General features: G+C 56.2%; 1 protein-coding gene across 1 annotated transcript; it reads left to right on the top strand.

Annotated features, from left to right (window-relative positions):
* Nucleotides 1-2224: 2224 nt before the first annotated feature.
* SCN1B (sodium voltage-gated channel beta subunit 1) lies at nt 2225-12337 on the top strand. The gene is made up of 6 exons (XM_027514383.1): nt 2225-2600; nt 4470-4636; nt 5330-5570; nt 10802-10943; nt 11519-11590; nt 11684-12337. Exons 1-5 carry the CDS (start codon nt 2561-2563, stop codon nt 11583-11585), a joined length of 657 nt encoding a protein of 218 aa, XP_027370184.1. The 5' UTR covers nt 2225-2560; the 3' UTR covers nt 11586-11590; nt 11684-12337.
* Nucleotides 12338-12499: the final 162 nt, after the last annotated feature.

Below are 12499 nucleotides of genomic sequence, written 5' to 3'. Positions count from 1 at the left end.
GCAAAACCTCTGGTCCAGGTAGAACCCAGATCTGTCTCACTCAAATCCTGTTCTGGTTCCAGAGTGAATGAGGAAGGGTAAAAAGAGACCTCTGACAGGTCACAGGCTGTAAGAATCTTAACTGATGGTGTGGGGCAGAGGACTGAAGGAGGGGCTGGATGGGGCAGGATGGACCACAAGTGGTAAACTACAGAGCCGGCCGCTCCTCTCCTCTAGCTAGCGATTGAGGCAAGTTACCCATCCTGTGCCTCAGTTTATCCCCCCTGTAAAATGGGAATAATGTTAACACCCATCTTGTAGGAAGAATTAAATGAGTTAATAGTAAAGTGCTTAGAATGGCACAAGCCCATAGTAGGTGCTCAGCGAACATCAGTTTGCAGGTGCCCCTGTGTGGTGCCTAAGGCCTGTCCTTACTGTGCCTCTGCCTGCCACCCCTGACAGAAGGGACCGGAACAGCAAGAGAGTTATTTTTTGCAGGGGAATTTCACAGCCCAGGAAGTGCTGGCACAAAGGCCCAGACCGCAAAGGTGTCTGGTGTCCCTGGCTTCCTCTCCCTCTGCCCCGGGCCAGCCCCACCCTTGATTCCTCTTGCCTGGCAAAGTTGGGCTGGGGAGATTCTGGAAATTCACCCTATCTAGAACTGAAGGTCAGGACCTGAAGAGCAGCCCTCAGCCAAAAATCCCCCACTGTGGTCCCGAAAGAGCCCCTATCCTCATCCTTTTCATTTAGCAGACAAGTTACCTGCCATTCGGGCAGAATTCCAGACCCACCTGAGGCTGGCTGCGTGACCCTAGGCAAGGGAATGGCCCTCTCCCAGCCTCAGTCTCCCAGTTTGTAAAATGCAGGTTAATAACAGAACTTGGTATATACATGCTTGTGGAGGTAGAAGTGGACCCCGCATACAGCAGGGCTCTAGCACTGGTACTTATTTATTCACCTGACAAATATTTATTGAGCACCTGCAAGGTGACAAAGGGCTTCCCTGAGTGGCTCAGATGGTAAAGGATCTTCCTGCAGTGCAAGAGCCCCGGGTTCGACCCCTGGGTTGGGAAGATCCCCTGGAGAAGGGAATGGCAAACCACTCCAGTAGTCTTGCCTGGGAAATCCCATGAGACAGAGGAGCCTGGCGGGCTACAGGCCATGGAGTCACAAAGAGTCGGACACGACTGAGCAACTACAACAACGCTGAGGTGCCAGGCACAGGTGAAGGTGCTGGAGACGCAGTGGTGCACGAGACAGTGTTCTCACCTTGAGGGAGCTTGTTTTCCAGGGTTGGAAGGACAAGAGGTGAATGGAGGAACCATATAAAGAAGAGTATAATGTCAGGTAGTGACAACTGCTGTGAGGAAAAAAAAAACTGGTAAAGGAGGTCAAGTAAGGGACGGTGGAGGCAGTTTGTCCTGAGTGGACAGAGGGCCTGATGAAGCTGACGTTAGAGCCAAGAGCTGCAGGAGGAGAGGAAGTCAGCCCTGGGGTCACCTAGGGGAAGAGTGTTCCAAGCAGAGGTGAGGAAGGACCAAGGCTCTGAGGTGGGAAGGAGCTTGGTGTGCTGGAAACAGCACGGGCCTCGACAGCAGCAAGGCGGGGTGGGGGCGGGGGGTCGCAAGGGGCGGAGTAGAAGATGACGTCAGAGACAGAGGGTAGCGGGGTCACGAAGGGTCCTCTTCTAGAAACGTGGCACCTCTAGTAACCAGAGCAGAGCAGCCTCTATGGTTTGGATCCAGGGTGTCCCTCCTGCTTGGGAGGGGTCTGGAGTATTATGGGTAGCCCTAGCCTGACACCCCCCAAGCCCACTTGGGTTCCAACACAGTGACCTCCAGGCCCGAGTGCCCGGGGTCCGAGGGGGAGGTCACCAAGAGATTCCTGCCAGGTTCCCCTGGAGATTCCAGGGGGATGACCTCCATAATTTAAAGTCCGGAGCCCTGCCCTCAAACCGCCCTCCAAGCCCTCTTGTGACTCTAGGGGGGTCACCCTTCCCAGACTCCGCGTCTGGGGGTCCCCGGAGTCTGGAGGGGTCCGACGCCCAGACCACGCGCCCCACGCCCGAAGCCGCGGTCCCTGCGCCACCACCGGGAGAGGCCGGTGCGGCGGGCGCCTCCCGGGCCGCTGCGGCAAAGGCTGGGCAGCCGCGCCCTCCCCCGGCGGTGATTCATCCCGCCCCCTCCCTCTCCCTCCTCCCTGCCGTGGCCGCCGCCGCCGCCGCCGCCGCTGCAGTGCGCAGGAGATCGCGGCCCGCGCCCTAGCGCGCCCGAGCCGGAGCGGGGCCGGGGTCCGCGCACCTGGCGGATGTGTCCGGCTGCGCGCGCCAACGCAGCAGCCCGAGCAGCGGCCGCCGCCCGCGCGGCGGGGATGCCCGGACGCCGGGCCCCGGGGCTGGGCCCCCGGCGGTAACCGGAGCGGGGGGGCCGCGCCCCCCCTCCCCCCTCGTCGGTCCCAGAGCCGCAGCTGCTGCGCCCGCGCGCTCCCGGGGACATTCTAACCGCCGCCGGGTCCCGCCGCCTCTCGCCCCGCTATTAATACCGGCGGCCCGGGAGGGGGGCGCAGCGTGCTCAGCGCAGCCATGGGGACGCTGCTGGCCTTTGTGGTCGGCGCCGCACTGGGTGAGTGCGCGGGGGGCGCGCGTGGCGGGGGCACAGCCAGCACACTGGCCGGGCCGCGGGATTCGCTCTCGGGACTTTGGGCCGCGGGCGAGGGCCGTCCCCACCTCATCCCCCGGCCCGGCTAAGTCCGCTTCAGAAGTTGTGCGCGCGGGGAACGGGGCTCGGGAGGGCGCAGAGGTGCGGGTGGGCGCGAGCGGGCGAGGGCCGGGCTGGCACGGCTCGGCGGCTGCGGGCGCCCAGCCGGGGGCGAGGAAACGCGGAGTCAGCTGCTCCCGGAGAGCCCCGCAGGCTGCAATGTGACACCTACAGTCGCGGGAGGTGGGAGGGGGGGAGGCGGCGCCCGGAGATTGGGACGGAGAGACCGAGAGAGAGAGAGAGAGAGAGAGAGAGAGAGAGAGAGAGAGAGAGACACGGAAGGGAAGCAGCGGCGAGAGACATAGAAGTACTCCTGAGTGCTCCGCTGGGAGACTGGGGAGCTGGAAAGTGAGGGGGGAGATAGAGAGAGGGGTGTAGAGTATGCCAGAGTTAGGGATCTGAGCGGTGGAGAGAGAAAAACTTGAGCGAGGCAGGAAGAGATAGAGACACAGGTAGACACAGGTAGAGATGGAGTTTTAAAAGGACAGGGAAAGGTGCAGGGCGAGATGGAGAGCAGGAGAGGGTGTCTGAGCCGGAGTAAAGATACAAAGTGGGGCCTTCGGAGAGATTCCTGAGAGAAATAAAGAGGGGGCGGCAAAGACTGAGGCGCTCAGGGGGATAGAAAGAGACAGCAGAGGAGGAGGGCAGAAAACCCCGATTAATAGAGGAAAGGATGGGGGGCAAAGGAAAAGCCTCGGAGCTGGAAAGACAGCACGAGTTAGTGAGCAGGAAGGAGGAGGCAGGTAAGAATGAGGATGAGGGACTCAAAGGGACTGGAATCTGCTGGGGATGTGAAGGCCCTGTGGCGGGAAAGAGCTCAGAGAGTTTTGAGAAGATGATGGGGGTGGGATTGGCTTCAGGAAGTGAGGAGCCTGGGAGCAGAGGGGACTGAGGCAGGAGAAGATAGGAAGGGGTGGATGTTGGGAACTTACCGGACTGGGGGGCAGGGCTGAGGTGTTTTTCTGCCCTGGATCCAGTGCCCACCTCCCTCTCTGAGGCCTTGGCTTCTCCCAACCCATTTATCTGGGGCCGGTTGGTCTTAGAGAGCAATCAATGCTGGTAGAACTGACGCTGCCACCTTGAATTTCCAACGCCACTAGAATTCTGGTCCCACCACCTAGACACTGCAATACCTTGGACAAGTGGCCTCCTGAGAAAGGGGTACTTGGGTAGCACAGACTCTAAGTTACTGACCACAATAACAGCCCTGTTGACTGGGGGCATCCAGTGTACCGTGGCTTCCCTAGTGGCTCAGACAGTAAAGAATCCGCCTGCAATACAGGAGACCCGAGTTCGATCCCTAGGTCAGGAATAGCCCCTGGAGAAGGGCATGGCTACCCACTCCAGTATTTTTGCCTGGAGAATCCCATGGACAGAGGAGCCTGGTGGGCTACAGTCCATGGGGTTGCAAAGAGTCGGACACGACTGAGTGCACACACAAGGTATCAAGTCCCCTGCAGCCTTACCTGCCTTAAAGAACCTGCCCAGCCACCTCCAGAAGAAAGACAATCGGTTCCCTCACTATTCACAGGGGCAATCAGAGAGGACGAGGGACTCACCAAGGGCATGTAGCTGGTGGCAGGGCCAAGCTCCGAGCCTGGTTCTGGCTATTCCTGATCGTAATCGAGGGGAACCAGATGGCTTCCAAGGGGCCTGAGAGCTGTCAACCAGTGAGCCTGGCATTGCCAAGGGTGATGGATGCCCCGGCTCGACCTGAGCCCACTGTCCCTGCAGTGTCCTCAGCCTGGGGGGGCTGCGTGGAGGTGGACTCGGAGACCGAGGCCGTGTATGGGATGACCTTCAAAATCCTGTGCATCTCCTGCAAGCGCCGCAGTGAGACCAACGCTGAGACCTTCACTGAGTGGACTTTCCGCCAGAAGGGCACAGAGGAGTTTGTCAAGGTGGGTGGGCTCCTGGCACAGGAGAGTGGCACCTGTGTGGGAGCTAGTGACGGGGAGCAGGGTTCCAGTTGGGGTTGCGAGTTTGTTTGCACCCAGGTGCCATTTCTGATGACCTGGATCCACATGCCAGCTCCACCAGGACCGGCTGGTGACCTTGGGCAAGCCGTTGAACCTTCACTGCCTCCTCTGTAAAGAAAGGGGAGTGGGTAGTCTCCAGCTCTGAGGCTGGTGTGAGAATTGAGTTCCTGCACCTGGCACACGGTTGTCACAAAATATACGTCATCGGAATTATTTTATACCAGCAAAAAATGCCTCAGATTGTTATCGTGGAAGGAAACAGAACTTTTTGACCTCCTTTTCACTCTCTGTGTTTTGAATTGCATAGGAGGGGGTTCCATAAACTTTTTGAGGGCCTTCCAGAGAATTGAAGTCTACAGCAGCCAGAATTGGGCTGTCTCTCGCCCTGCCTGGGGAGTGTGTCTGGGGGCCGGGCAAGATGGTAGAGAATGAAGACCAGAAAGGCTGAATGGGGGCTCCGGAGGATGGCCACAGAACACGTGCAGCGGCGTGTGTTGTGTCAGGGCTTGGGCACAGTCTGGGTCCTTCTGTGTCTGTGCGTCAGGGCGAGGGGCAGAATAGAGGTCTCAGTGGGGCGGGGGTAGCCGGCAGTGACCCCGCGCCCACTGCCCCCAGATCCTGCGCTATGAGAACGAGGTGCTGCAACTGGAAGAGGATGAACGCTTTGAGGGCCGCGTGGTGTGGAACGGCAGCCGGGGCACCAAAGACCTGCAGGACCTGTCCATCTTCATCACCAACGTCACCTACAACCACTCGGGCGACTATGAATGCCACGTGTACCGCCTGCTCTTCTTCGACAACTACGAGCACAACACCAGCGTTGTCAAAAAGATCCACCTTGAGGTGGTGGACAAAGGTGAGTCGGGCCCCCGGGCAGCCAGATGGAGGGACAGATGGCGGAAGCGAGGGGGGGAGGGGGGGATGGACGGGCTGGCTCAGCGCCTGGGCAGCAGGGGGTGGAGACAACACCTCCCGCCTGGAGTCCAGCTCCAGCCCCCACTTCCCTTCAGCCATGGAGAGGTCATGGCGGGCCTGTCCCAGGGAAGTGCTGAGTGCAGAGCTGAGCTCTGCCTCCTGCGCTGTGAACCCCAGTGGGTGCCTCCCTGTCTCTGAGCCTGAGTATCGTCCTGTAGGAAACAGGTGATAATGGTGTCTCTCTCTCGGTGTGTCGTTGGAGCCATTCTGATGTCGTGGGGGAGGTGGTGAGGATGGAGTGAGATGCTGGGCGTCCGAGGCTGGTGCGTCTGTCACAGCAGGGCCTCGGCACACGGGGGCCATGGTCGTGGTGCTTCTGATTGTCAACAGCCTTAGTCCTGCCCCCCTGTGTCACCTGGGGCAGGAAATCAGTGGTGTCACCTGTGGCGGGGCTCCTCAAATTCTACCATATGCGGTCGTCTTGTTGTTTGGATCTTGACTCAACAGATCCATGTTGGGCCCAGGATTCTGTCTCAGATGAGGCCAAGGCTGCAGGTCTGGGGCCATGCTGAGCAGCAAAGATCTAAGGTGTGTTTTGAATCATTTTTCATCATTTCGGCTTCAACTGCTTTGGACTCCTTCCCTGAACCATCTTCTGATTGGGTGTAAATTGGAATTTTCCAGGGCCCCAGGGGCCATTGGCCTAGAGAGTCAGGGAGATATCCCAGACCTTGGTCTTCCAAAGAGCATGGCAGGTGAGTCCCGAGGGGCCATCAGTACATGCCACCATCACGGGCCGTGTGCATTGGTGCCCTCCTTCCCCAAGACCGGGGCTGGCCTCATCGTCCTGTATGAAGTCCCTCACTGAATCCTCCCACCCAGCATCTGGTGGCTCAGACAGTAAAGAATCTACCTGCAATGCAGGAGATGCAGGTTCGATCCCTGGGTCAGGAAGATCCCCTGTAGAAGGAAATGGCAACCCACTCCAGTATTCTTGCCTGGGAAATCCCACGGACAGAGGAGCCTGGCAGGCCACAGTCTACAGGGTCGCAAAGAGTTGGACATGACTTAACAACGAAAAAACAACCCACCTTCTGCCGTAGAGGCTCTTCTTATCCCCATTTAGCAGGTGGGGAAACTGAGGCTCAGGGAGGTAAGATTACAAGGCGAAGGTCACAGAGTTGCGACCTGGATTTGAACCCAGCCAAACCTGTGTGATTGTTGTTTTTATTCTTGGCATGATTCACTATACTCTGCCGTCAGCCAGAGCCTGTGGGTTCCTGTTGGTAATTAGCATTTTTACGGGTATTAGCAAAGTGATCTAGCAGAATTCAATTCAGGAGACATGTCTGAGCGACTCTTTGGTGTAGGTCACGATGCTGGGTGGGTGGCCACCCACAGACGTCGATGATGGAGCCCTGCCCTGGTGAGTTGGGTGACGGTGGAGGAGTTGTAAAAAAGACACCCCCGAATACTGTGGCTTAACAAAGTCTGGGTCAGTCCCGTCTCCCAAATCTGTGCTCAGGTGAAGGGTTAGGGGGTAGGAAGTTTCCTGGATGCCCTTTGGGCACCCAGGTTCTTTCCATCTTGTGGCTCAGCCCTTGCTCATGATGCTGTCTTCCCTAGCATGGTGGAGCCTGGGCTCAGGCACGCCCAGGTCCCAGAAGAGCCTCTATTTTTTGTTTTTTTTTTTTTTAACATTATCTACCACGTTATACTGCTTCCCAGTATATGTGGGAGGCTTATATTTATGTGATGCAGGACTTATATTTAATTGGGCTTGCCAGGTGGCGCTAATAGTAAAGAACCCGCTTGCCAATGCAGGAGACATAAGAGACTCAGGTTCCATCCCTGGGTTGGGAAGATCCCCTGGAGAAGAGAACAACAACGCTCTCCAGTATTCTTGTCTGGGATATCCCATGGACAGAGAGCCTGGTGGACTACAGCCCATAGGGTCACAAAGAGTTGGACACGACTGAAGTGACTTAGCACGCATGGACTTATATTTATGTAATATAGGACTATTTCTGTTATCTTCCCAGAGCCTGTATTTTTTGCACCATCCACCATACCCCAGTGGTTTTTAATCCACCATGTTATAATCCTGCTTTTTTAACCTTACCCACTGTGATATAGTATGTTATGTTATACTGTATGCTATAGTGTTTTCACATTACCAAACACCAAACATAACAACAATATTTTTTTAAATTATAATCCATCATCCCAGAGTATTTTTAATATTATCCACCATATTATCATTTTTTTAATCCTTAGCCACCATGCTATATGTTCTAAAATATTATCAGTCATGTCATAGTATTTAAAAAATTTTTATTTGGTATGTATTCGGCATCCTTGCTCATTTTGTAGTATTTTTAACATTATGTGTCACTCTATGGCATTTCATTCCCCGTGGTGTTATTGTATTGTTAGCATCAGTAGCCATTGCTGTCTTTATCATAAGCTACTGTCTTACTGCCATTTCAACATTACCTATCAGTCGGTATTGCCTGCTGGTCATGACCCCTCAGTAATGAACTGTGTCGTTTCCAAAGGGGGGAGCAGTGGGTGCTGGAGATGAGGCCTTCACTGAGCTGGGAGGGGTGCAGAAGATGGTAGGAAGCATCTGGGTGTCTCTCACTAGGGGTGGGGCTGGCATCTGGGGACAGGAAGGCTTATTCTGTCTGGACACACCCAGTAAGAGGGGAGCAGGTGGGGAGGTGCAGTGGCGACTGAAGCTGGTGAGACATGCGGCCCGTAGACGTGCAGGCTGGGGCTTCAGATCTGCCCCTGGAGGCAGGCAGGTGAAGCTCTCGGAAGATTCAGGGATTTTGAAGAAATCAAATGCCCCTCAGAGAAACTGCCTCTGCTCCCGGGTGTGACCGCTCTCTCTCAGTTTCTCATCTGTGAAGTGTGGTGGAGGGGATGACAGCCCCGCCTCCTGAGATGTCTGTGGGTTGATGGAGACTGCCCTGGACATACCACGGCCATTTCCAAGTCTCTCTTGGGCTGCAGGAGCTTTTAAGAGTAGATAAGAGCTCGGACCCTGCAGTCAGTTCCACTTGGAGTTGATTCCTGGCTTTGAGTGCAATCCTGGCTGTGCATCCTTGCCTGGCACTTTCTCCTCTCTGAAATGAAGTGAAGTGAAAGTTGCTCAGTCGTGTCTGACTGCGACACCGTGGACTGTAGCCGGCCAGGCTCCTTTGTTTGTGAAATTCTCCAGACAAGAATATTGGAGTGGGTAGCCATTCACAGGGGATCTTCCGTCCCAGGGATTGAGCCCAAGTCTCCTGCATTGCAGGCAGATTCTTTACCATCTGAGCCACCAGGGAAGTCCTCAGTAAACTTGTCCTGCAGATGGCCTAGAGAGCCGTACCTGCCACTGTCCTAATCTGATTGGGAGAGCAGGATACCAGTTTACTTAATCCATTTGGTTGGTGAGTTCCAGGAGCAGGGGCAAGAATTCTGATGACTGAGTTTTATCCATGCTTGCTTGTGTGTGTGTTCAGTCATGCCTGACTCTTTGTGACCCCATGGACTGTAGCCCAACCACCAGGCTCTTCTGTCCATGAAATTTCCCAGATAAGAATACTACAGCGGGTTGCCATTTCCTACTCCAGGGAATCTTCCCAACCCAGGGATAGAACCGCATCCCTTGCGTCTCCTGCACCGGGAGGCAGATTCTTTACCACTGAGCTTTATCCAACATGTATTCAACTCTGTGCTTCTGGAGGTCAGCTGACATGGGAAGCCTGGATGCTCTGTATCCTTGGGGTTGTTTTAGAGTCAGGGAGATGTTCAAGTAAAGAACTCAGGACAGAGCCTGGGTGAGAGCATGCTTTCACCGCAGGAGACACATTCAGGGTATCTCTGGAGTGAAGGAACAAGCGAACAAACAAATGGGTGAGGTGTGGAGTCCTGTCCCCAGCTCCTCCTGCTGGGAAGCAGGGGAGAAGCATCGGACCCTGCACCCCACTTCCTGTGGCCCAGAAAGCCTTGGTACCATCTGCCTCGGGTGGAGCAGCAGAAAGCGCCCACTCCCAGGGGAGGAGGAAATGGCAACCCGCTCCAGTGTTCTTGCCTGGAAAATCCTGTGGACGGAGGAGCCTGGCGAGCTACAGTTCATAGGGTTGCAAAGAGTCGGACATGACTAAGCAACTGAGCACACACCTAGGGGAGGAAGACCACGTGGGAACAGCAGGGAAAATGACGTCCCGGCCATCCGGGAAGAGGGGCTGGGGATGCGGGGTGGACACCTGCGAAATCCGGCCGAGGACACCACCATGGGCTTGCGTTCTGGTCCCCCGGCTGAACATGCTCCTTTTAGAGTTTAAATTTAGGCTCCATGAAAGGAAGCTGACATTGGCAAGAGCCAGGGCTGTGGAAAGGAGAGAGGGTTTCCGGAAAATGTCAGCGAATAGCCAGCGCTTAGGCAGAGCTGACTGTGGGCACATCCATGCATGTTACAGATGTTAACTCATTTCCTCTTCCCAGCAACCCTGTGAGAAGGCATGAGTATTATCATCCTTATTTTACGGCAGGGGAATAGAGGCTCAGAGAGGTGGAGTCTTTTGCCTGTGGTCACACAGCAGAGGCAGAGATAAGATTTGGACCCTAACAGTCTGGCTCCAGAGCCCTGCTATTAACTACTATGCTGTTTCGCCCCAATAATAACAGTGATGATATTGATAATAGTAAATATGTATAAAGTGCTCTCTATCTGTCAAGCACAATTATAAGCGTGTTAAAAGCTTATTTAATTCTCACAATACTCTCATGAAGGAGACACTGTGATTATCAACTTTTTACAGGTGGGGCAATTGAGACCCAGAGAGGCTGAGTCACTTGCCCAAGGTCACACAGCTGGCAAGTGGAAGAGCCAGGATTTGAACCTGAGCCTTCTCATTGCAGAGCTTCAGCTCTGGGGCACTTACAATCACCTGTATGACATGGAGGCACCCTCGAGTTACACAGGGAGACAGGTTCAGGGCGATCCGAAAGCTCTTCCAAGGCTGATTATTAAGAACCACAGTAACAATGATGCCTCTAGGGGGAGAGCGTGGCTTCATTTGCAGACATGGCCCAGGGAGGTCAAGCCACTTGCCCAGGCTTGCACAGCAAACTCAGGACACACTCAGGCTGCCACCTGACCCTGCCTGGCCCCTGCAGCCAACAGAGACATGGCGTCCATCGTGTCCGAGATCATGATGTACGTGCTCATCGTGGTGTTGACCATCTGGCTCGTGGCAGAGATGGTTTACTGCTACAAGAAGATTGCCGCTGCCACGGAGGCTGCCGCACAAGAGAATGCGTGAGTGGGGTCCTGAGGAGGGGAGAAACGGCCCAGGATGCCTAGTGCTTCCCAGAGGGGATCATGGGCTGAGTGGGGAGGCGGGTGGGGAAGTGACCCAGGCACCATCTGCCAGTCCTCCCCAGAGGGAACCGTTTGGTGCCCAAGATGGGGTGAGGCTGCGATTGGGTCCCTGCCCCTTGGTGCTCAGATTCTTTTAGCACCCACTTCTGTTAGGATCCAGAGCTCAGGCCTGGCATCCTCTGCTCCAGCGATACCTGACTCCAGGCCCTAGCCCTTTTTATCTGCCAGGACCCAGGAGTCTGAGCCCCCCGCTCGCTGCTTCCTCAGACTCAGACCCCAACCCCTTGGCGACCTAGGAGTCTAGGCCCCCAGAACCCCTCTTCCCCCACATTCAGGACTCCAGACCTCCAGCCTGGGCTCCTCTTGGATCCCTAGGATCCAGCCTGCCACTTCCTCTTCTCTCTGACCCCTGTGCCCCTGGGGAACAGAGACCTCAACCCTCATCAGTCTCCATGGGGGGATGGGCCAGACTGACAATGGGGTCACTGAACACCTGGCTTTTGCCCCCACAGCTCGGAATACTTGGCCATCACCTCAGAAAGCAAAGAGAACTGTACGGGTGTCCAGGTGGCCGAATAGCCCCGGTAAGGTGGGCGGGCAGGCGGGCAGGGGGCTGGAGAGCCTAGGAGGTGCCAGCTAGCTGTGAGGTTCATCGTGCCCTGTCTCTCCCCTTTCAGGCCCTGGGCTCCGCCTCAAGGAAGAGCCAGCCCTAACGGGGTAACATCCAGGCAAGGTCTGCCCCGATGGGGGTTGGCCATTCCTGGGCCTCCACAAGCCTCAGAGTCCTGCCAACGGAGCCTCCAGGGTGGGAGGGGGCAGGGGGCTCGGCTCACACCCCTAATCCAGCCTTCTTCCTCCTGCCCCATCACCCACCTGCGCCATGCATGATGGCTAAAGCAATACTGCCGCTGCCCCCTACCCCTGCTTCTGCTGCCTGTTTGGTGGGGGGGGCGGTGAGGTGGGGGCAGCGGCTCCGCACCCCTCCTTCTTGCTGATTTGCACACACTGGCCGCTTCGGACACGCACTAACAGGGGCCCAGTGCCTCCCTGCCCCCTCCCCGCCCAGTGGGGCTTGTGATGGCTGGAACGGTTCGGGGCAGGGGGTTCCTGGACCCCGCCCCCCCACTCCCCTCTGAGCCCTGGTGCCATTTCCCCTCCTGCTTCCTCTGGCTGGACCTGGGGTCTCCTCTCCCTGCGACGCACTCTCACCCCAGCCCAACCCACCCTCTCTCACCAGCCTTGGATTGTGGCCACTTAGAAAGGGGCCCATTCAGCCTCGTCTCTCTTTACACAAGTAGTTTTGTTCATGAAATAAAGATTCTTGGACTTGATTCACAGTCTCTCTCGTGAGCCCAGTCACCTTCTACACCCCCTCCAAATCCGAGAGAGCCTCCTGGTGTTTCCGGGGACCCGCCCTCCTGGCCTGGTGACAGGGCCTCTGTGCACACGTTTGGTGGGGGAAGGATGGGGGAGGACAGACGAGAGCTGCATCT

The sequence above is a fragment of the Bos indicus x Bos taurus genome, chromosome 18 (genome assembly GCF_003369695.1).
Source record: "Bos indicus x Bos taurus breed Angus x Brahman F1 hybrid chromosome 18, Bos_hybrid_MaternalHap_v2.0, whole genome shotgun sequence".
NCBI classification, from domain to species: Eukaryota; Metazoa; Chordata; class Mammalia; order Artiodactyla; family Bovidae; genus Bos; species Bos indicus x Bos taurus.
The sequence above is the reverse complement of the archived record's forward strand: the minus strand, read 5'-3'. Positions and strand labels throughout refer to the sequence as shown.

Bases quoted from the DNA above. Each gene is read 5' to 3' on its own strand.
- SCN1B (XM_027514383.1), top strand. From the start codon at position 2,561: ATGGGGACGCTGCTGGCCTTTGTGGTCGGCGCCGCACTGG. The intron at 2,601-4,469 runs GTGAGTGCGCGG...CTGTCCCTGCAG, and splicing joins TGTGGTCGGCGCCGCACTGG to TGTCCTCAGCCTGGGGGGGC. The intron at 5,571-10,801 runs GTGAGTCGGGCC...TGGCCCCTGCAG, and splicing joins CCTTGAGGTGGTGGACAAAG to CCAACAGAGACATGGCGTCC.